The sequence below is a fragment of the Thermobia domestica genome, chromosome 3, assembly GCF_964235325.1.
Source record: "Thermobia domestica chromosome 3, izTheDome1.hap1.1, whole genome shotgun sequence".
Lineage (NCBI taxonomy): Eukaryota > Metazoa > Arthropoda > Insecta > Zygentoma > Lepismatidae > Thermobia > Thermobia domestica.
Window position 1 is genome coordinate 115,363,985 of NC_137456.1, and position 24,769 is coordinate 115,388,753.

Sequence of the window (24,769 nt, forward strand, 5' to 3'; positions counted from 1 at the left end):
CTCTTTCTCACTCATTCTCTCAACAGTTTGTTACAATGAATCCAAGAAAACATCTGACAGAATAGTAGAAACGGGTCATTATGTTTGGTCGTGCTCCAACAAACAAAACAAAAAAAAAAAAAAGTAAATGAAGTTTCCCGATTTGACGATGTATCAAAGCAGGTTTTACATAATGTGACTTGCACTCACTTGTACAGGTGAACAGAAACACATGAACCAACATGTGTATTTTGACATCCTTGGTGATACGGTGTTCCATTTTTCCAAGATCATGATAATATAGAGTGGGGACTACATCTTCCAAGTTGATCACTGCCGGGCATACAAGGAATAAAATATTTCTGCATAATTCAAAGAAAACTGACGTAGCCCTTAACACCTAGTCTGGCCCACGAAATCAATAGAGCAGTGCACAGTGGGCAGGCACGTAGCCAGGATTTCGTGAAGGGGGGCGGCAGTCCATGACATGAAAGACTGTGGTCATCAGACCAGGGTCTTGATCATTCTAAATTATTTTACTGGAACATATATTGGTTCGTTTAACCAGGATTTCGTAACGGGGGGGGGAGTGACATGAAATACTGAAGGCCCAGGAACTCGATCAATCTAAACTTCTTTACTATCAACATATATTGATTTGTTAGGACAATAAAATGAGGATATTTTAGTAACAAACTATGAAGAAATCTCGAGTAAAATGAAAAACAAACGTATTGAAAAATATTAAATAATATTTACGTCCTTCGTCTGTTTATTCAAATATAACAATTTTCCTTTCATTATGACCTCAACTATTATAAAAAAAAAATACATATTCACTATTATAAAAAGTACATACTCAATAATGTCTTGTAAAATATTTTACACTATCTGAGTTCCTTTCTCTATTGAATCAAATGTTAACAGAACTTTCTTTCCACTTTTTTTTTTATTGTTCCGTCAACTACTGTGTTCCAAATGACAGGTTAAAGGGGCAATAGTAAATTATTTTTGAGATAACATGTTTAATACTGCAAGGATGCGATGAAGAAAAATTATGATAAAAAATGTCCATGCTGTTACACAACGGCACTATGCTTTTTGAAGCTTGAAATCTCCCTGACTAGTAGCAAAAATTCTGAAAATTCCGTAACTTTTCTAGAAATTTCAAATTCCCTGACTCTTCCAGGATATCTCGCTCACCTCGCCACCATGTATTGCAAGTAATAGAAATCTCTTCATAAGAAAGAGTAATCAAAAGCTTTTATTATATATATATATATAAATTTTTAACGCTGATCCTTCTTTTTCTCATTTCATTTTGTTTCATCCTTCCTTAATTTTTACATTTCTGGTCTCGAAGAAGAAGGTCCGGACCCCCCTTGGCTACGTGCCTGCAGTGCGGCAAAGAAGTTATTAATATTAGATTTTTAACTTTATTCTATTATTTCCTTGCGTTGAGTATGAGTCAAAATGTTTTGGTCTGATCAACGAATAATATTACAAGTGAGAAAAGGTTTTAAGCATTTAAAATCAGAGATAAGAAAAGTCAGAACTGAAAAATTGTCGAGATAATGAGTAACGATATATATTACATACTTGCCCCTTTGTGTCTCTTCGTTCCAAAGTTAAATATCACCTTGAGGTGTACATAAAGAGCCCCTTCCTGCTGAGTACACAAGGTTACACACTTTCGACCATGAACTAGCCCATTCACGTTCTATTTCTATGTAAATAATCGTGCGGACATGCATTCCTGTACATCATTCTTCCTTGAGGGTGTGGGAATATGCAGATGATGAAGTGAGTAGAGATGCGCTTGATCTCATCGGGGCTGAATTATTACTGAGTATTTTAGTAGGTATGTTCATATTTTTTAATAGTTTTGATAACATCGCTTTTGTTTCATATACTTCGTTGCTTTTATTTTTATATTCTTTTTATCGACCTAGAAAGATCGTCTCAACTTAGCATCCACTGAGAGGTAGGTACGTTTGACTCATTTTTAACATGATTATAGCACCTAATTTTGTCAGATGAACGTGTTTTCACTGAAAAATAACTTTGGTAGGCAGCCAATTTTTAAATTTTATTATACATTGAGGCGTTACAACACTGAAAACGTTAATTTTCAAATAAAAGTATTTTCATTCCTTTCCACAGCATTATTTTATTTTTTCAACCGTTTAATATGAATTTGGAACTTTGTTGCATACTTGCAACATTTCCATCGTTTATTCAGGCATTTATTGAAGTTTTTCGTTCGCTTTCGTTCCGTATTTAGATCTATTAACAAAGAGTTACACACATGATCGCGAATCTGTTTTCAGTTGTTACAAGTTTTAGCCAACCAAATGTACGACACTACATGACGTCATGTAAACGCCGTAGTTTTAAGCAATTTTCAATTATTCGTGGAAAAGTTAATCCTTTCTCACAAGCTGTTGGTGCAACGATGTAAGATTCCTATCCAAAGATGAAAATAATCAACGAATTATCTTATTTGATTTTAATCTTCAATTGGTGCAATTGAGCATCCGGGTAACACAGCCTGTTTACTGGACGTGCACAGACATTGTAACATTAATGGAGACAGTCTATACCTGTATTGTGAGCTCCCTCGTGGCTAAGTGGTTAGCGTACGCACCTATGACGTGCGAGACCCAGGTTTGATTTCCGGCAGGAGCTTATGTGATTCGAATTCCACGTTAAGCTGTAGGTTCATATAGCCTCGCTGCTAAAAGCCAGATGTAAAGTGGTCATTAAATTCGCACCAACCTAGTAAGTCTCTTTCCGTAGACCACATGTGATTTGAACCCCACATTAAACCCAAGATCCACAAGTCATAATAGCTGGCTCCTCAAAGATGATTTAAGTTACAACCAACCAACATCTACATACACATAGGTTCACCAAAAAATTATTTTAAAAAAAGAAAACTTTAGACAATAATTCATTATGAAAATGAATTTTATTTTCATCAATGAACATAATGCACACAATACGATGGAACACACGTAGTTCGAATACTTGTGTAAAACATGCGTTTGTGTTACATCAATGAAAATTAAAAGAAGGGCTCACCTCAGTACCGTAACTGTGGGGGTAGAGAGCAACTGTCCTCCATTCCGAATTTCGGCCTTTTCAAGCAAACCACTTTAAGATAAAAGTTTCGTTCTCCATATGAAACAAAAATGTGAATGTAAAGTAAGAAATAGGTTCACCACATCCAAAGAATGAAAAAAATCTTAAACAGAAATGTGGTTTGGGCCTATTTAAGTAAAATGATTACTATCAATGCTCTCAGAAATACTATTTACTTATAAATTTATCCATTTATCCAAGTTTTGAATTATGTTGAATAACGTTCTCTCAATTTGATAGTGAAGCATGCAATGACTCACCATACCATTTCCAAAAGAACTTAAAATAATTTAAGTCGTGCTGCTGCCCCAACATCTCAACCGTATTTCCTTAAGACAAACCATAAATGTGATCTGGGTCCTACTACAGTAAAACGTCAGCCAGGGCCTTACAAGTGATAATATTTATTAAGGTTTTTAATTAAGGTCCAAATTTCTTATTTTTCAATGCTTGTCCCCCCAAAAAAGTTTCATATTACGGCACTGGCACGCCTAAGCAAGACCACCCAATTAGAAACATTCTAAACCAGGTAAGTTTTACTTCATATATCAATTTTTCATACACATGCTCTGATAAAAGTTATATTTATCGAACTTGAGAAAGTAATTATAGCAAAATTCAATTTAAAAAAAAACGCATGCTTTTTAATATAATTTCTAATACTAAAATGAATGAATAACATAGTGCGTCTCAAAAGCTTCCTTTGCCGCAAAACTTCTGCAACAAATTTTACAGAAAAAAGGTTTGTCTGGAGTATGAATATTATCATGTCTCTTTAAATGGCTCATCTGATTAAAACCTTTTCCACATACATTACACACGTAGGGCTTCTCTCCAGTGTGGATTCGTAAGTGAATCTCTAAACGAGAACGGAAATCGAAGCCTTTCGAACAGTGTTGACATTCATATCTTTTGTATTTGCCTTCATTCACTACATTCACCTCCTTGGTTGCACTGCCACTGAAAGAAAAGCAAGTAAACATTATCGACATAATTCTGTCGCTACACATTTTCTTTTAAAAAGAAAACAGCGTACAGAAATTAATGAACAATCATGTAGTAACTATGTTTATCATTTTCTACATAATTAGCACATCTGTCTAACTGTCTACATAACTTCAATTTTGCAGCGAAGAGTAAGTGAGAGGTCGTATCTAGTCTTTTTGAAGTTTTGATTGGATTGATTAGCAGAAACGGCTGAAAAGACTGTCACCAAACATTATACTGGTCATCTTGAGTATAATCTGTATTACTAAAATCAGAGCAAAAAGTGATTTTGGGGAATCTAATTTCACGTGGATGATTAACGATTTCCACGAAATCACGCGAATCTATCATTTTCGACTGGAGAAAAACGATTTACTAAGTATTGATCTCATTTGGTAACTAGGCTTCATGATATGGATTTAGGAACTGCGTATGAACTCCGAAAGTGGATCCAGAAACTGCACATAAATTTAAATTCGATCTTCAAAACACACTAACAATTCTTCCCATTCGTTGGCAAAAAAGTGAAATAGTACTAATTCATTTAAAGATTATACCCGAGAGAATACTCAAAGCCTATATTAAAGAGTGAAGAAGAGCCTTTCAGATATTTCATCAACTAAATGAAACAGAAATGCGACTCTGGGAAATAAACTTCCAAAAACGCGTACAAGTTTTATCCTGAAATCCTCCTAACGGTTTTTCTACATTTTACAGGTGGAAGGAAATTATTTAAAAACCAACTTTGATAAAATTCATTTACGGGGACTTTAGGAACGGAAATCTGCGAATGTACATAAGGGACATTTTATGTTAACCTTAAAACTCAATCCCCACAATATTTATATTGTAAATTTACAAAGCGGTCACAAATTCACTCTCACGTTACGCGTAACAGTGAGAAATTCAATGTACAAAGACTTAAACTGAAGATAGTGCAAGGATCATTTTCTAGAGCAGGTCCGAGAGTATGGAATGCGATACCTAAAGCTCTCACGGAAATAAAGTAATTTAATTCATTTCGAAATTCATTAAAATCACATTTGATGAAATCCCAGCGACTGGCCTCTGGCACTTACGACATGTACAGTTTTATGTAACAGCTTAGCTAAATCCAACAATATCGATACTTTTTATTGCATATGTTACTTGTTTATTTTCTGATTTATTCTTTTACTTGTATTTTTATTAGTTTTTTTTTCTGTTCCTTTTGATGTGTAATGTTTAATATTGTATTCTTTTGACAAGGGTTAGGTGGTAGAGCAGCCATGGCTGAACCTCGCCCGCTTCAATAAAGACATTTTCATTTCATTTCATTTCATGTTACCACACTTCACAGCCAGACCATTTGTTTTCCTCCGTCAAGAGCGATTCATTTTCGTACACAACTAGCGAATGTTTCATCACATTTTTAATTTAGGTTAATAGTAGAGACGAAAACGGACTTCCCTTTTAGCAGTAATAATATGCACTTCTTACCTTTAATCTACCCTTTATTTCCACATGATGCTGTTCTTATTTCTTACTACTGCAACAAAGTATAAATTACCATCCTCCGTATTATAATTATTTTCATAACTATTTTTCCACTAAATCAATTATTTATACGATGTTGAGAAAGTATAGTCCCTTTTTACACTTTTTTGTCTCATATCAAGTCCACATTATCTGCAATTTCAATGTCCATAAAGTCACACCCAGTTATTGAAGAGAAGTGTTCGGTTTAGAATGCTTTAAAAAACAAAATACATAATTAACTAAAACAATCTACGTAGAATTTCGCTACATGAGTAAGAAAATAAACGACTGTATAAAGGCATTCCTGATTTAAAAAAAAAAAAAAATACGGATTAAACATTTCACAAAAGCTCTATATAGACACGTTCAAAACCAGTTTAGATATCTCCAGGATGACGATGTGCCTTTTGTAATTATATATACAACTACTGCTCAGGAAGTTCGGTTTATGACGTCACAGATATAAAAGTGCTACACCGCCGCATCCCGCGCCGGACAGATCAAGACATGTCTGAACAAGTTCCCGAGCGGGGGCGCTGCGAGTATTGTGGACGAACAGCATATTGTAATGAAGGTGTAATCGAAACCAAAAATGGAAACCAAAATGAAGCAGCAAACGAATATGCTGTCCCCCAAACTGGCTGCCTCGCAAATGCACGCACCTCGAACAACGTACAGAAAGTGAAGAACTTTTGGCCCAGGATCAGTGACGACGCCAGCTTTAAGTTCTTAGGGGGGCAAAGGAGGGGCAGATACATTTTCGGGGGGGCGGCTATTTGCCATACCAAAAATGACATATTTATTACGTTTGACTTAATTTACATTACATTGTGCATTTCGTTGCTATTTTCATATTAGACGTATATGATTATAAATTAAACTTATTTCAAGTAAAATTTGTAACTGACAAATAAGTAACGTTTGCACATGAAATATTTTTCAATGAAACTTTTGAAGCCTGAACATAAATTGAATTATTTTCGCGTATGCTACAAGTAACACATTTGTCTAGTACTACGTGCTACGTCTCTCTCTCTCTCTCTCTCTCTCTCTCTCTCTATATATATATATATATATATATATATATATATATATATATATATATATATACGAGGAGCTGCTGAAAATGTCGTAGTCCAATCCAGAAGGAGTGTAGGTACTAGGTAGAAAAATGAAACCGTAGTTTAGAGAAACATATCTCTGTATGTACAAATACAAATTTTCATATTAATAATGAAATTCTTATTGTTTCTCAGGGCTCTGAAGTGATTATGTGTGCCCAAACAGATAATTTCACGAACATCCAGATCCTAACTGTTATACATTTTTGTTCCACCAAGGAAAGTCACCGAAGTAAATTAATTAGGAAATCAGTGAAACACCACGGGACTCTCCTCCGTTATATACAGTGGTAAAGGAGTAAGTGGCTTAGTATAAACGTGGCGATTTCTCAACAAATTATGTTTTACATCCAGGATGATTAAAAGCAATGACTCTTTCCGAAATCATGGATGCAATTTGTGACATTATTCTTGCAGCGTTTCAGCCAGTGATGGATATAGCCCTGGGCCGGAGGGCCTAGGCCACCCCAATTTTTGAGTGACAAAAATAATTTAAGCTATTATTTATATAGTTTTTAAAGTGTATAGTAAACTCACGATATACTTATTATAGTCTGAGGTCTGGCTGCACCCCGCTTTCTCAATTTTTACCTTCTCAGCAAAACTTGTGTCACAGATTCTGGGCATTTCTTTCGAACGCGTTGGTAGCAGGCCCGTATCCAGGGGGGTCTAGGGAGCCGGCCCCCAATAAATTTTCGCTGGCCCCCCTAAAATTTTCACGGTAGGCTTGCAAATGAACTATAATATGGTGATGAACTATAATATAGTTAGATCGGGCACCCCTAACTTCGGCCGGGCCCCCCCTACATTTTTGGGCTGGCTACCGGCCTGGTTGGTAGCATAATTCAGAATGGCTTGGGTATGCTCAATTTTTCGGCATAATGGGTTCCCAAAAAATGTAAGGAGAATAAGAGTGACAGCATTAAGAGAAGTCTTCTTCCAATTTGACCGTAATGCTGATCAATTTCGCTCACGAATAGTAACCATAGATGAAATATGGTTGTACCACAATGATCATGAATCGAAACAACAGTCAATGGAGTAATAGCACTCATTTCCCCATCGCCCCAAGAACTTCAAGACACAGAAGTAGGTTGAGAAACTGTTTGTAACATTCTTCTGGGATAAGTATGGAATGGTACTCATAGACTACCTCCGCAACGGTCAGATATTTAATGCAGAATCTCTACATTACTTACAAAACTGAAAGAAAAATTTAAAGTTCAACGCCGCGGAAAGTGAAAAGAAAGGAATTATGTTCCTTCAGGAGAATATACCTGTCCATAAAGCCCCTGCGAACACAACTGACATTGCATAATCTAGAATTTCAATTTCTAGATCATCATTCTTATTCCGCAGATTTAGCTCCGTCTAACTATTACGTGTACTTATTTCCGAAATTTAAATAATACTTGAAACGACGCCATTTTAGATCTGATAGGGGTAGTGCTACGAACAGTGGTGCGAGGAATCTTCAGATTTTTTAACTTTTCTGCAAAAACTGGAGCACTGTACAATCCTCTGAATATTGAAAGCCGATAATAATGTTTCAGAAAAAAGAAGTATAGAACCTTTAAATAAAACAAAATATGAAACTGGAAACTTCAACCTAAATACAAATAAGTTACGTAAATGGTTTTACCTTTCTTTTGTTTCCAATCGAAGTTGATCCAATGAGAAGAAAACAAGCCGACCAAATCTACTATTGTTCGCTAGGCACAATAATTAAAAATCGTAAGAAAGAAGTAGAACTAAATTTACCTCAAAAGGGTCTAATTAGAAAACAAATATGCGTGCATACCCAGACGCTCAAAGAAGAAAGCTTGAGGACTAATCTGCCACACAGTAAATGCATGGAAAGTAGACTACAATTTGACAATGAGATTAGTTATGATACTGATATAAAATACTACATGTAGAATGTTTAAAGATTGTAAGAGTCTGGGGGGGCAGTCTAGGTGGCAGTCAGGGGGGCAGAAGTAGCTACTAGGGGGGCGCTCGCCCCCCTTGCCCCCCCTCTGGCGTCGTCACTGCCCAGGATCGTCATGTGACAGTGTAAATAATAGCGGAGAAGTAGGAATCGGTCGTGAGAGACAACCCACCTCATAGTAAACTCGGATTTGGGTAAACGCAAACTTTGCTCCCGATTCGCGCTCCACATTTTGGCTCCGGAGCATGCAACTTGGACTTGACACCTGTGTAGACTTCATCGACAAGGCGGAAAGAGACCTCAATTTCCTGAAAACCATCGTCACGGACAACGAGACCTGGTGCCCAGTGGCGTAGCAGCTGCCCCCGCAACCCCTGCAGTGCGGGGGGGGGCCGACGTATAGGGGGCCCCGAAGTCTTGCGATGAATAAAGATTTAAAGAAGTAGAACTTCAATCTTACTTCTATCGGCTTTACAACTAGGGCTCCTTCTCTATACTTTGCGGGGGGGCCCGCAAAAGTGTGCTACGCCACTGCTGGTGCCTGAGGTAATCCTGAAAGCAAGCGTCAAAGTATGCAGTGGAAGGGTCTATAGGCGCCGAAAAGAAAGAAGGTGCGAAGTGTGAGATCCCGCATCAAGACAATGCTTACGGTGTTCTTAGACTCTGCGGGTCTCATCCACAAAGAATTCCTCCCCGAGGGCACCAAATTAAATCCCACAATGTATGTAGAAATACTGAAACATCTGCTGTAAGGGATTAAGCGGGTACGCCAACCAAAGTGACTGGACCCTGTTCCATGTTAATGCCCGTCCCCACACTGGCTTTCTGGTGCAGCAATTTCTGCCAAATAGGGGACTTGTACCAATTACCCACTCTACTCTCGAGACTGGTGTCCCCGTACCTTTTCTTGTTCCCTAAGCTGAAATCACCCCTTAGGGGCCAAAGGGTTTTTTTTTTTTTTTTTCAGACATCCAACGTAATGTTACGACCCAGCTGAAGGCCATTCCTAAAAGACAGGTATGCCATGAATTTCCAGGACTTGTTCAGCCGTTCCCGGAAGTGCACTACCATGAACATGGATTACTTCGAAGGACAATAACTGCTGTTTCAGGTGAGATAACAATTCATTCGAATTATAGACAAACTCACTGAACTTTCTGGATCCAGGCTGTAATTGTCAGTACTTTTCGCAAATTTTGCTTTCCATCATCATACTTCATTGTGATATACAAAAAATTGTTTGATCTTACGTTTCATGTCCACGTAAAACAGTAAAATGCATAACATTACCACTAATAATGATAATATTCTCCTTCACTACCAAAAATGCTACAAGAACTTATAAATTGCTGTCCAAATTTACAGTCCCTTAGCAGTCTGCAAGTGAGAGACATATTTAGATGTATGTTACTATAGATAAAGCAAATACACTGTTAAATTTCTACTGCTATTGTTACATGAAGTTAAGTATTCAGAAGGAAAATGGATGATTAAAGTAAGTTTCAAAAGACAATTTACGTTTAATCAACAACAGTATAAGCTGTCTTAAACCTCTTCAAATGATTTTATTTTCAAGTATTTGCAACAGTAATTTGTAAGAATGCAAGAAAGAACAAATCTAATTACTCATAAAATATTATAACAAAAATGAAATAACCATTACAAATATTTTTATTGCAAAACACAATGGAAAAATATTCATCTGATTATTATGTATTTACAAACCTAAATTGCAAAGGGGACATTCCATGTCAAATCAACAAGTCATCAGACTTGACCATCTCATATTTTTGTAAAAATTGGTGTACAGCTTTATTACAGTGGGAGATGAAAAAATCCCAAATATTACCTCTTCCCCCTGAAAGTGCCTCCATACAGGGTGTTCAAAAATGTCAAAAAAATTGCATTTTTTTTCAGTTACAGTGATTATTAAAAATTGTCATAAAATGGTTAACATGTGCACTAGAGACGTGAAACAAACACCACTGGAAAGCTTAAAGATTGCTCTACAAGTTGTACCATATTGAAAAAATCTGTAAAATAAAAAATAACTTCAAAAATTCAAATTAAGATTTTAATTTCGCATAGAAATGTCCCTCTGAATTTGTTCAAAATTGTTCAGGTTGTAGTCTCATATGTGTACTAAAACACCACAAAGTTGTATTTTGGGCATCTCAATGGGATCCGATTCAAAATTCAACATAAACCAAGCATTGCATGATACCGACTATGTGAATATCTGGGTTCAGATCGATAACCATTTGCCTGTAGCTATTTACCTGCAGCATCAAAGGAATTTATATTCAATTTCATTTGTTTCTTGATGTATTCATTTGAATTTACACAATTATCCACCTTTCGGGTTATTTAGAGAGGTATTACGTTTCCGAACAGTTCTCAATATGTCATTATTCTTGTTAATCAGTATGGATGTTTCTAAATTTATATTGGCTACATTCATTCCTTCGTTTCAGGATCGCTATCACAGATATGTGGAAGTGGATAACTGAAATAGGAAAAATAGTTTATTGACAAATTGTTTGTGCTGAAAGTGTGTGAAGTGATTGTGAGCAGCGTCACTGTGTTTCATAACACATTTGATACAAATATTGTGAAAGGGAGGAAAATATATCCCTCCCTTTCATAATATGTTCTGTAATAGCAATCCTGAAACAAAGGAATAAAAATAACATGTATCAATGTAGCCAACATAAATTTGGAAAGATCCATACTGACTAACAAGAATAATGACCTGTATTAAGTACTGTTTGGAAACGTAATACCTCTCTAAATAACTCAAAAGGTGGATAATTGTGTAAATTCAAATGAATACATCAACGAACAAATGAAATTGAATATAAATTCCTTTGATGCTGCAGGTAAATAACTCCAAGCAAATGGTTATCGATCTGAACCCAGATATTCACATGGTCAATATCGTGCAATGCTTCGTTATGTTGAATTTTGAATCGGATCCTATTGAGTGCCCAAAATGCAAGTTTGTGGTGTTTTAGTACACATATGAGACTACAACCTGAACAATTTTGAACAAATTCAGAGGGACATTTCTATGCAAAATTAAAATCTTAATTTGAATTTTTGAAGTGTTATTTTTTTATTTTACAGGTTTCTTCAACACAGTACAACTTGTAGACCAATCTTTAAGCTTTCCAATGGTGTTTGTTCCACGTCTCTAGTGCACATATTAACCATTTTATGACAATTTTTAATAATCACTGTAACTGAAAAAATGCCGTTTTTTGGCATTTTTGAACACCATGTATGGGAACAGTTTCAGGAGGAGAGAGGTAATATTTGGGATATTTTAATCTCCCTCTGTAATAAAGCTGTGCACCAATTTTTACAAAAATCTAAGATCGTCAGGTCAGATTTCGCCATTTCATTGGTTGATTTCACATGGAATGTCCCAAAGCTCAAACACACAATGTCACAATGTCAAAGTTAAGTAACTTCCTTTTAAATATTCTATAATTTAGATTACACAGAAAGTTCTTTATTAACTGTCCATTTATATGTTCATTAAGATGGATCCTAAATCTCAAAATAATGATGCAGTACACATTACTTAAAAATAGTTGTCACTCGAATCATACGAAAACTAATTTTTCTTATCAAACGTAGGACGTAGTATAACGTCTAGCCATATAGCCACTATAACTAGGGTAAAAAGATCAGTTCATTCATTTCCTAAGTAATGGAAATCCGTTTATGGAGAACTAGAAATTAAAGACTTCGAGTGAGGGAATAGACAGGCAAGACATTCTGAGTTCTTATACTGATAGGATGCAAGACAACTGACACAAACACACACATACACAGATATTTACAAAACTTCTAAATTCTGGTACAGCAATACTCAAGAATAATATTTATTATTGCAGTGTTTGTTGGCAACTGGATACATTTCACTTTTACAGGTTTTTGCGAATTTTGAATTATCTATCGCATATCTTGTCATTTTAAGTTAAGGTAACTTAGGGGAATAACGCCACCTTAAGGTTCTTTGATTTTTCACACTTTTATGTGAACACTAGCAGCGTTCACCCCGCTTCGCTGCGGTCACCCCGGAACGCAATAAACTTTGTTACTTAGATAATTTTTACTTTTTCGCTTTCAAGTGATATGATAAAAACCATAGAAGATTGCAGTAAATGTTAACATTATATCGCCTGTCATTTATGTTAACCCGCCCCGCTTCGCTGCGGTCACCCCGGAACGCAATAAACTTTGTTACTTAGATAATTTTTACTTTTTCGCTTTCAAGTGATATGATAAAAACCATAGTAGATTCCAGTAAATGTTAACATTATATCGCCTGTCATTTATGTTAACCCGCCGAGTGACACGGTCATGCGGGTTGCATATAAATACGTTTATTTTTATACCTATGATGAACTAACAAAGGATTTGTACGTTATGGACACTTGAATGGTCAATTATCTCAAGACACTGGTAATTAAAAATTAAAGTGATATGATAAAAACCATCTAGGGTCCAAATCCTAATAACCCCCCAAAAATGAAAGAAATTGGTTCAGCCGTATTAGCGTGATGAGCTAACAAAGGATTTGTGCGTTCTCTTTTATATAATAGATTTAGAAAAGTGGAAAAGGGATTTAACAATAGAATAGTTTTTGCATCGTTCAAGAAAAAAATATCGTCTCACTCTTTGCAATAATAAACTGTGAGGAAGCCATTTTGTGCAATGGGACATTTTGGCGTTATTGCCCAGACGTGTGAGTAATAACGCCATGGAATTAATTTACAACCTAAAGTACAACACGATATTAATTACTTGGCATACACATAAACATTATTTACGCTAAGATTAATTATAATAGATACTCAACTTGAAGGGAAATATTAAATAGAACGTAAAATGATTCAAAAAATACAAAGAAACAGTGATTTGTATTTCCATATAATGATTTAATAAAGTGATACCTGGTTCTTTATTGTTTATACCAGTTCAGACTTTTATCAATAAGCGTACTTCAAATTTGAATGCTAAATAAATGAGGTGTGAATGAAATCGAAAAAACAAAAGAAATACAATAAACTAAATAAACATAATAAATGAAAACTTAAGAAACTTTTAAAAAGGCCAAAATTGAATGAATTCATTCAAATTTTTCTAACAAGAAGAGACTGCCAACCGTGAGAGCTGGATTTAGTTCAAACTTTGGGAAATGGGTATTTCGGGTTTCACTCAGAATGGTGATGATAGTTGTTCGATGCAGTGCTACTTTGTTATAGACGACTATCATTACCGTTCTCAGAGACGTCGAAATACCTATTTCGCAAAGTCTGAACTAAATTCAGCTCTCACGGTTGAGATCCTTTCCTTGTAATGTAACTTACAAGAATACTGAAGGTTGCAAATAATATAATGTAAATATTACACGTTAAAACAGGATCTAATAATATAACTTATTACACGTAAAAGTCATAAAGGTACCTAGTTTATGAGTTTATGCTTTCAAACTAGCATACACATTAGACACACAAATTTTTCTTTTGTCACATCTGGTTAAGTCTACACATTCTTCGTGTACATATGTTGTACAAATAACACACATTCGCATGTCTATTATTCGATCTTTATCGCAAATTGGGCAATACCAAGATTCTTCTTCCTGTCGTTTCTGCTTCTTTGTTACAGTCGATTTCTTCATTACTGCTTGCTTCGATAAGTTTCCCTTGGAAGTTAATGGCATATCATCCAAACTTTTTGAGGTCAGCATTTGTTTCCTTTCGTATCTTTCCCAAGTTCTTTTGTCGGCTGAAAAAGGTTTCTTCGCAACACTATGGCAACACTGTTTATGGCTTTTGCTGGTCGTTTACGGTGTGTTGACGTTTTAGGAGTTGGAAGTAAATCATGGAATGAAATTGTTGATGTTTAATCTTCACTTACATCTTCTGGTTCCGAAGCTTCAGCTGTTTAATCTTCTTGTGCTGTAATCGGTCCTACCGTTGACGTGGAATGTCTTGAACCAGTAGCATCATTATCACTAGCAGCAGCATCACGCGGTAAATCAGAGCATTTGCATGAATCTGTCACGAGGCTAGGAGCAAACGCGTAGTCAGGAATATCTGGACGAAAGGGAAAAATACCCGTTGCACGAAACCCGGATTTTAAGTTTGAGGGTGTGGCAGCTATGTCCCAAGCTCTACTGAAGATTGCTCCAAAACATTGTTTGGTTATCCCACTTCCTGTATTTTGTTTGAGGAACAGACGGACTTCCTGGTCCCAGTAAGTTTCGAATGGACCAAACACAGACTTGGCCATGGGTTGCAATTCGTGTGTTGTTTGACTTGGTAAACAAAATAGCGTTATTCCATACCTCTCTGCAGCGTCTACAATCGAAACATCTAAACGACTTTTACCACCATCAAAGATCATAAGACAGTTCCCGGCTGCTTTGTACTGAGAGAAATGGGTAAGTCATTCGATCAACATTTCACACGTCATACTGCCTTTCGGCGTCATGCCTACTGCACTCCCGGCAGGTAAGTTATCCACCCATTCAGGCATCATACGAACACCTCTGAATAAAATCATTGGAGGAATCATTTGTCCAATCGCATTACCACAAGCAACAATGGATACACTTTCACCATGTTCTTGCCCTACAATATGAACAATTTTTTATTTTTTATTTAATTTATTTATTTATTTTGCATATACGTATGGTTCATGATGTAAATTTAGACAACACCCCTTTTCGTCCCTATTGTAAATAAGCTCAGGGTTATTCATTACATTCAATTCCGTCATAACCTTCTCAGGCTTATCAAAATAATCTCCTACAACAACTCGATTCAGTTTCGCAGCTCTACCTGGATTCAGTTTCTGGCTTTTGCGTTTTGCAATTCCTGGATGCCGAGATAAGAGCATATGCAACCAACCATATCCAGCACTCTCCTTTTCGCGACTGAATCGATGCACCACTTTATTTTGCTCACAAAACTTGTACACAGAACTTCTAATCCCTTTTGAAGTCAGAGGATACTCAATATCACACAACTTGATAATTCTTTCACACAAGGCGGCCTCCTGTTCTGGAGAAAAAGTAGGCTTTGTTCCTAATTTGGTTGTTATAGTGCCTTTCACAATATGATCTCTAAGTGTTCGTCTTGGTATTTTGTAAAGCCTTCCTGCTGCTGTGACAGACAATTGGTTTTCCTTCACTGATGTCAACGCAGCTTCGAGTACGTCTTTGGGCCAAGCTGTGCGTAGGTTGCGTTTCTTGTATTTCCGTGGCATCTACAACATAAAACAGACTCACAACATTAACGAGGGAACATATCCAAGTGTAACTCTGATTTCGAGTCGAGACTATGGCCATTGGATACTTTGTCCCAAAAGAAAATAACACGAAAAGGGATACATTCTCGATCGCAACCGTTGCGGAGATATAAGCATGAAAAGTTAGAAATTGAGATCCATACTATACATTACAAAGTCAGATTCCGGGTCAGACTTTTCGGAAACGGTCGTGTAAGGAAACTCAGCGAATACATATCAAATTAGTGTGGGGAGCCCAGCACCTTTTGAATGAAAACTATGTGTCCCGGGGCACTCGTAGGGTCCCAGGCGGGGTCCAACTCAAAATTTGCGAATGGAACCTGGGGTCAAGTAGCATATTGTATGAAAGCTATTGTTAAATAAAAGATACAACAAATCTTAACTGTCTACGATAACCCTGTGCAAACGGGCAACTGGTCAAAATGTCAATATAACCTACAACAGAAAATCTATGGCCACGCTTCTAAATCCGTTAAGTTGCGATAATAACAAAACAGAAAAACGCATTTACAAGTGCAAGGTATTAAAGTAAAGCAAATTGCTGCAGTCTCTTACAGAGTCGCACAACGGACCTTACCCAAGTATAAGTGTGACTTCGAATGACCAATGGACCATAGAATAACCATGACCATTGGATTTCGTGTCCTAGAAGAGAAAGGATACATTGTCAATCGCAACCGTCGTGGAGGGTGAGAAAGTCAAAAGGCAACGATATATGCTTCGCGCATCGGGACCCCAGTTTCACAGATGGCACCGTGAAATTTCTATCGGAGGATTTGCTGAACGAGAAACATGATGGTAAAGACGAATAGGAGTGACCTTGAAACTGAGAGGCAACTTGAAGAGGAGTGGGGTTGGAGAAGACTGGAGTAATGGTGCAGAAATAAAATATATCGGAGGATGCTTTTGAGAGAGAGAGAGAGAGAGGGAGAGAGAGAGAGAGAGAGAGACTGGAGTAATTTGCTTTACGTCAATACCTTGCACTTTTAAACGTGTTTTTCTGTTTTGTTATTGTCGCAACTTGACGGATTTAGAAGCATGGCCATAGATTTTCTGTTGTAGGTTATATTGACATTTTGACCAGTTCCTCGTTTGCACGGGGTTATTGTAAAGAGTTGAGATTTGTGCTATCTTCTTTTATTTAACAATAGCTTTCATACAATATGCTACTTGGCCCCCGGTTTCATTTGCAAATTTTGAGTTGAACCCTCCTGGGACCCTGCGAGTGCCCCGGGGAAACAAATTTTTCATTCAATAGGTGCTGGGCTCCCCACACTAATTTGATATGCATTCGCTGAGTTTCCTTACACGACCGTTTCCGAAAACTCTGACCCGGAATCTGACTTTGTAATGTATAGTATGGAGCTTAATTTCTAACTTTTTACGCTTATATCTCCGCAACGGTTGCGATCGAGGATGTATCCCTTTTCGTGTTATGTTTTTTTGAGACAAGGTATCCAACGGCCATAGTCTCGACTCGAAGTCAGAGTTACTCTTGGATAGGTTCCCTCGTTATTTAGAATTTCGAATAATAAATAATAATAATAAATAATAATAATAATAATAATAATAATAATAATAATAATAATAATAATACGTGGCGTTATCCCGATTTGTAAAAGGCGTTATTGCTCCAACCATTTATATTTCTCTTTCGGAATGTGAATCACACATTGCACAAGAGGAAGGTATTTAGTCGCCATTGTATTTACAAACTATAGGCTATGAACTATAAAAATAATACACAACATAAACTTTAAACTCGCACAATAAATGTCACCACACTAACACCTTACCTTTCCAATTTTACAACAGACGTTGCGAACCTTATCCTAACACACTCTTTCCACACTCCCGCTCGACATAATGGCACCTATGAACTCCAAACCCACCATGTGGTTTCACTAGTACTGCATATGCCATCTAGATGATTGCTTGTAAACTGTGTGAGATACGGGCACATGGCGTTACTACCTCGTCAGGCGTTATTCCCCCAAAACACCTTACTTAACATATGAACTATTACTTCAACAAGAGGTACTAGGTACAATGGTATGAATGACAGCATGTACGTCAAATTTATCCTTAGAGGAAAACGCTCTGCTACAAATTTTACAATAGAATGGTTTGTCAGGAGTATGAACTTTCACATGCAGCTTGAGACCGATCTTTTGAGCAAAACCCTTTCCACATATTTGGCATTTGAAGGGCTTCTCTCCGGTGTGTATTCGTGAATGAATCTCCAAATGAGAACGAAAATCGAAGCCTTTTGGACAATATAGACACATGTACCGTTTTTGATCTTGCGCCGCACTGCTCTTTCTATTACCTCTGGTACTGCAAAGAAAATAAGTAAAAATTGACGTACTTTCCTTTTATATCTAACATTTAATTTTCCCCTTAAAACACGAATTATATTGATTAAAACAATAATGATAAGCCTACGATTTTTTTTTCAAATATACAATTTAGTCAAAGACACACCTCGCCGAGATAAAAAGTAAACCTGAAGTAAATTTTCGGAACACCTTCTAATGAAATCCATTATTATCTTTGCATATATATTAAGATTCAGGAAGTTTATTGATTTTCTTTCTCCATCCATATTTGATTCAAAATGAAATTAAATCTTTCAGTTTTACGTCCAACACTTATGCCGGGTAGGCAAAAAGAAACAGTAATGATGAGAAATGAGTGCAATGGTGGAATGAATCAAGTGGCAGGAAACGGGAGAACCCCGAGAAAACTTACGCACACGGTCCATATTGGATTGAATGGATTAACTTTAGTATCTAATGTCTATTGTATATGGTCTTTATACACAAAGCGAGTGCCACAATATAAATACAATATCTAGAAAAACGAACCTTTGGATTTATTTACGATGTTCGTATCAAAGAAATATTAAAAGATACTGGAAGAAACGTAAAATTGGACTTTCCATTGTTTATTCATTTTCTTTAAGGTAACTATGAGTAACTATAAGTGCGATGCCGCTATAAGAAAAGAATATACAGACTGAAAGACTGTACATAAGGATTAGGAATTAGGGATTGTGACAGTTGCATCATTACCATTTTTATTTAATTTTTAAATAAATCTTTTAAACTCAATTTTGCGTATAATTATGGACATTAGTGAATATAATTTTCATTTTCATTTTTGTTTGTTTAAAGAGCCAAAGAACATTCTCTTTATTTTCCCTTACTATCCGAGAAGTAAGATGTTTTATTTTTTTTCTGTATACCTGTCCGTGCGGCGAGGACAGTTGAAAGACCCTTCCATTGTCTCTCAATACCGCTGCCTAAGCCACATACGTAGAACACACACAGCAGAGTTCCCGGCGTGAACGCAAGAAAGAAGAACAAAACAGCTTTTAGCATCTTTTTGTGAAATTGAGAAAAATAATAAAGTCCTAACACGTTGAATAGAATCCAAGTAGAAATATAATCTCTGCGAATTTGTCAAAATCACAGCATAGACCATATGTCGCCACTCAGAACCAAGATAAAATTTTAACATAGAACTGTGAAATGGTCCAAAACCACGCACGAGACGACTAGGTGCCAAATCAACTCTCATAAAAATTTTCGATATAACATGTGAAATTTGAAGGAAGCACGTACGTTAGAGAAACGACGCCCGAACACCGTAACTAGGCGGAGACCAAGAGAATCAAAATTTAGGACACCAAAATAACTTAACGAATAAGAGAGCAGAGACGAAATCGAAGACACCGTTAGAGGCGTATCCAAAAAGTTCGGCAGGTTAAAAATTCAAAACTCCAAAGCAGTCGTAAAATAATTCTTCACCGGGAAACAGCGTACCACCGCAACACAAAAACATACCCGGAACTTACACACACACTACATTCATAATCAAAAGTTAAGTTCACAATAACAATGTGCGGCTAAACTCACCGAAGCCGAGTGTACGATATTACAATCTTTCCTTAGCATAGTAACCTACACATTGATCTTCTTCAAAATATATTTATATATATAAACATATATATATAAACTTTGTAACGCTGCTAATATATATATATATATAGATCGCGAAACGCCTACAAACATTGTTTTTTTTTTTTTTTTTGAGTGACAGAGTTTCGTACTTATAAACGTAATCACGAGCTATTACAGACAATTAGAATAACCTACATACGCACCGAAAGCACTTGAACTAGTTTTAATCATACATAATCAGTTATGAAGTATTATACACAATGCTTAAAAACAATAAACACTGTTTATCCGTGTAACACTACACTTTTAACACCGAGAGTGATGTTGGTGCAGTGTGACGTCTGAAAGTGCTTTTAGTGAGAGTGCATCCTATCAGAAATGGACCAACAGAAGCCCCACCTTGATGGATCAGGAGACGCCCAAGAGCGACGCCCCTTCCAGTTTGAGAGGAGGACGCAGCGGGAATCGAAGAGAGGAACTCCGAATCCAGGACTCTTCTCACGAAAGAAGGAAGCCAGTAAACGCAGGGACATCTGTATGTGTGTTGTGAGCTTGGTGGTGAGAGCAGTGTGTACGACGAAAGGTAGGACCCATCCAAATTATTTTTTGTTGATTCCAAAAGGGAAATTTTCGTCATTGAATAAAATGCAAGACGTTCGCGATATAAAGTCGGAACTATTTGAAAACTGTTAATGTATTTACACCGCGTGGAGAAAAGATTTTCCAACTCGAACTGTAATTGCTAAACAATTAGAACTCTTTTTTTTTTCTTTTTGAGCAAGGCTTATTAAAAATAGAGATACTTTTTAAAATGATACTTCTATATATATATATATTCTGTGACTTTAGTGAATATGTCGTTGTTTTTATTAAGGAGATAGTAGTTTAGGTCATTTCTCTATTTGTGGCTTAGATTTTTTTTTGATAACATATAAAGAAAGTTAATTTAAAAGTAGATCGAATGGCAGGTTGTAGACCTTTAACGATGAAAGAAGTATTTCCTTTAACATATGGAAATTTGTATGAAGTAAAAATGCATCATCTGCGCTATGTACATGTAATATGAGAACTTTAAGATAATTTTGAACAAGACATAATAGATATTCCTAGAAAATATATTCAAGACATTGCTTTAATTGTCCAGAGATTATAGTGTTTGTAAAGTAATTTTGCATAGAAGTGAACGTACTAAATGAGTCTATTTCGATCTATATACTAGTAAAACTCTAATAAATAATATTGTAATGAGTCATCAAAAATATGTTACGTAAGAGAGCTAAAGGATTAATTAGTAACTATGATGTATATGCGACTAGTCTCGCAATTAATCATTTTCTTGGTTGGAGATACGTAATCCATAAATAAAGCGGAACCGACATTAGTACAGTCAGGTAGAATACGGATGAAAAATACGAAGTAGGCTAAGTAAAGCCGCAATTATTACGTCAGTCTGATCCTCTAACAATCGAGCGATCAGACGTTTATGCGCATAAACTAGACGAACAAACCAGAGGAATACATGAAAATGTCCGGCCGTATACCAATCCTATTAATGATAAAGAGAAAATCACGAAAAACTCAATATATTCAGATTAAAGAAATCTCGAGAGACGTCTTGACATTTATTATTTATATTCATGTGTTATTTGATTTTTATGTATGTATGCATGTATTTACTTATGATTTTACATACATATATATATATCGATATATGTTTGTGTCTATTAATTTTCTACTTGTGTTAATATGAGTATATATATGTAGCCTTTATGCATAACGAAATGGTAATGCTACGCTCATTGATTTTATGTATTTGATAGTGTATGCTTGTTAGGTAAATGTCAAAGTGCATATTTAGTGCACTTATTCTCATTCTCAGTTATTAATTTAAATAATTAGAAATGGTTAGCAGTCAGGCAGTAGGTTTATTTAACTCCTTTGGATCATTCTATGTTTCTTTCATACTTCCCACAAATCTCAAATCAAAGTCATGACTTGTTTCTCAATTTATTTTATTTTAGTTCAAGTTACTTCAACTCATTTCCACTTACTTCAACTAGTTTAACTCATTTTAAATCATTTCAATACTTAGTTTTCACCCGAATAAAATATAGGTTATTATATTCAAAATTCCGTCTAGCTATGTAATATCTTAATCTCGTAAATATTAAAAAGGTTATAGTCAAAATAAATCAGCTAATCAACGTAAACTATATACTTAGCATATGATGTCAAATAATTAGGTATTTTTCAAATGCAAAATTGTAATTTAACCAGTTTGGTATGATATCTATGTAAATCAGGAAAGCTCTATATAGAATGTAAACAATATAAGATTGCATCTAGCACTGGTTATAAACATCAATTCCACAGATTGTTTATTATTATTAGGTTAATGATAACAATTCATTCACTACATAGTTCAATGTAATTTACTTAAATTGATTTTTTTTGTGTTAAGGCCTTATGCCTTATTCTGAACATTTGTTGTCAGAAAACCCAAAATTCAATATTAACCTTCAGCTTGCTTAATTTTTTTAGAAAACATTTTTTTTGTTATTGTTTTCATTTGCTCATTAAAACTTTTATTACATTGTTAATCAAATTCGTAAGCTTTTTCTTTCATAAACAAGTTGTATCCCAAACCTCAAGCATATCATTGGTTTCCAAAGGATCTGTTAGGCAAATTAGGCAATATTAGCATTTCTCGACTATAGTGGGGATTGGACTGATTTTCAGAATTTTCAACTAAATTCTAAATTCTAGATATTCGTTTATTTTCTGGTTTTATTCTTCTTACTACTATTATTATTCAGTCCACTTGGAAAGTGAGAGTCAGTCTAGTTCGTTCACACAAACCAAACATTAGAGCAAAATTCTCTTTCAGCGTTGCAGCATGTGAATTCAGGATACGTATGCGAGTAATATCAAGTTTCATTTGCTTACACGGTTTTAGAGGGATCTTATTTCCCTAAAGCCCTGGGACACCGCGGGGAGATAGGATTTCCTAACCGTGAGATCAATCCTTATCGAGTCACAAACCATTTTAGTTCGGGGAACGAAGACTTTAACGGTGGTGCAAGGGAATAAATAGGGACAGACGGAATGTGAACCCAAAACCCGCCATCTCAATTTTTTTCTTTTTATTATTACAAAACCTGGCGCTACAAGCGATCACCACCGGCATCTTTCTCTTTTCATTTTTCAAATTTTACAAATATGGCGCATCCGAACAGGAACACGATAATAAATTTTCGAACTCGATAATTTACGCTCAGACCCGATAATTAATTTTTAAACCCGATAATTAACTTTCAGATTCGATAATTTATTTTTAGATGCGATAATTAATCGTCAGACACGATAATTACTTTACAGTCTCGACGTATACACTTCAAAGAACTCGATTATCATTGAAGGACTTTAAAAAAAAAAAAAATAACTACTTGCTAAGATTATTATCAGCTACATAATGAGCCTTGGAATCGAACTACATTCAACGGAAGTTGAACAGTACTTCTAGGAACGATCAACGTTCTCTTCCCCTCCAATTTCATTTCTTTTTCAGCCAGAAGAATGTAAGTTATGTTTACGTTGAGCTAGCAATAGAGAATATTCAGTTTGCAGAATTTATTTGTATTGAAAATGGGTGATTGAACAAGGAAAAGAAGAAAAAGAAGAAAAATAAGGTAACCAGGTGAGGAAAATAGAAATAGGATAATAACTACAAGTTGCTAAAATCAACTCGAACCTGCTACCATTCATGTATTTGTAAGATATCCATTCATATATTTATATAGGAATAACTTTTCTTTTATTAGTTTATATTTAAGGTGTGCATATATTCGTTTATCATTTGAATTTTCAGTATGTATAGGATTAAGCTAGAGATGTATCAACACCAATGTAGATTAAGTATAGCATTTAGTAAATTTTAAGACAAGATGATTTAAAGTGTGAATTACTATGCTTTGGAATTATTGCAAAAGATCGTACACTCAGGCTTATTTCATGAACAAATAAATAAATAACGTAAAACGTGTTGTGTGTGTGAACCATTACTAACGACGAAACTTAACATTTCTTTAGTATACCTCAAGAATACTGTTTTTTTTAAAAAAAAAAAAATTAATTTATTAAGCAGTAAATACTTTTTATTCTTTAATGTGTGTGCAAAAATAATTTGGCACCAAAGCCGTATATATTTTAGTTGCAGATGCAGAAACTTTTTGCATAGACGCCAGAGATAAGGAGCAAAATGGCGACTGAAAAACAGACGGACGCTCCCAATAGAAGCCCTACAAATAATGAAATGTTCGCCATGCTGCAGACAGTCATGCAACAACTGCGAGAAGATCTAAAAGAAGACATTAACAAGAAGTTCGACGAACAAAAAGAAGAAAGAAGAAAAGAATCAAGGAAGCTGCTTGAAGAAATAAGAGGACTTAACAAGAAGATTGACGAGAACATACAAGAAATGAGAAGAGAGCGAGAAAGGCTCCGAGAGAAGCAGAATGAAACAGATGAGATTCGAGAAGAACCACTTCAGGAGGAAAATCTGCAAGACGCTGAGGTCATTTCGGAACGAAAACAGCACAGTCAAATAGTAGAAAGGAGCGAACCGGAAGAAGTGGTACTGGAGGAACCTCCATCAGAAGAAATTGTGCAAGATACACAGCAGGAGACCAAGACGACTCACTCACCTGTGGACATCCATGTAAACGCACCGAAATTCAAGATTAAACGCAAACTGCGTGGAAGAATGGTCCCTGGGAAGGCAAGAATACAGCCAATAC

At 35.8% G+C, this 24,769-nt stretch overlaps 1 protein-coding gene across 33 annotated transcripts in view; it reads right to left on the reverse strand.

Annotated features, from left to right (window-relative positions):
* LOC145680673 (uncharacterized) overlaps positions 1-24,769 on the reverse strand; it is a 613,323-nt gene that overhangs the window by 368,705 nt on the left and 219,849 nt on the right. Inside the window, exons 4-5 of one of the 33 annotated variants that reach the window (XR_014130656.1) lie at positions 17,805-18,345; positions 3,948-4,083 (exon numbers count right to left, since the gene is read on the reverse strand). The exons of 31 other annotated variants lie outside the window; for them this stretch is intronic. Coding sequence is in view for 1 of the 2 variants with exons in the window: in XM_081751498.1 (XP_081607624.1) it covers positions 3,786-4,083 (298 nt within the window). In the remaining variant the exon portion in view is untranslated. Of the gene's footprint in view, positions 1-2,931; positions 4,084-17,804; positions 18,346-24,769 lie in introns of those variants that run through there. One more of the 33 variants, XM_081751498.1, reaches the window with a different exon arrangement.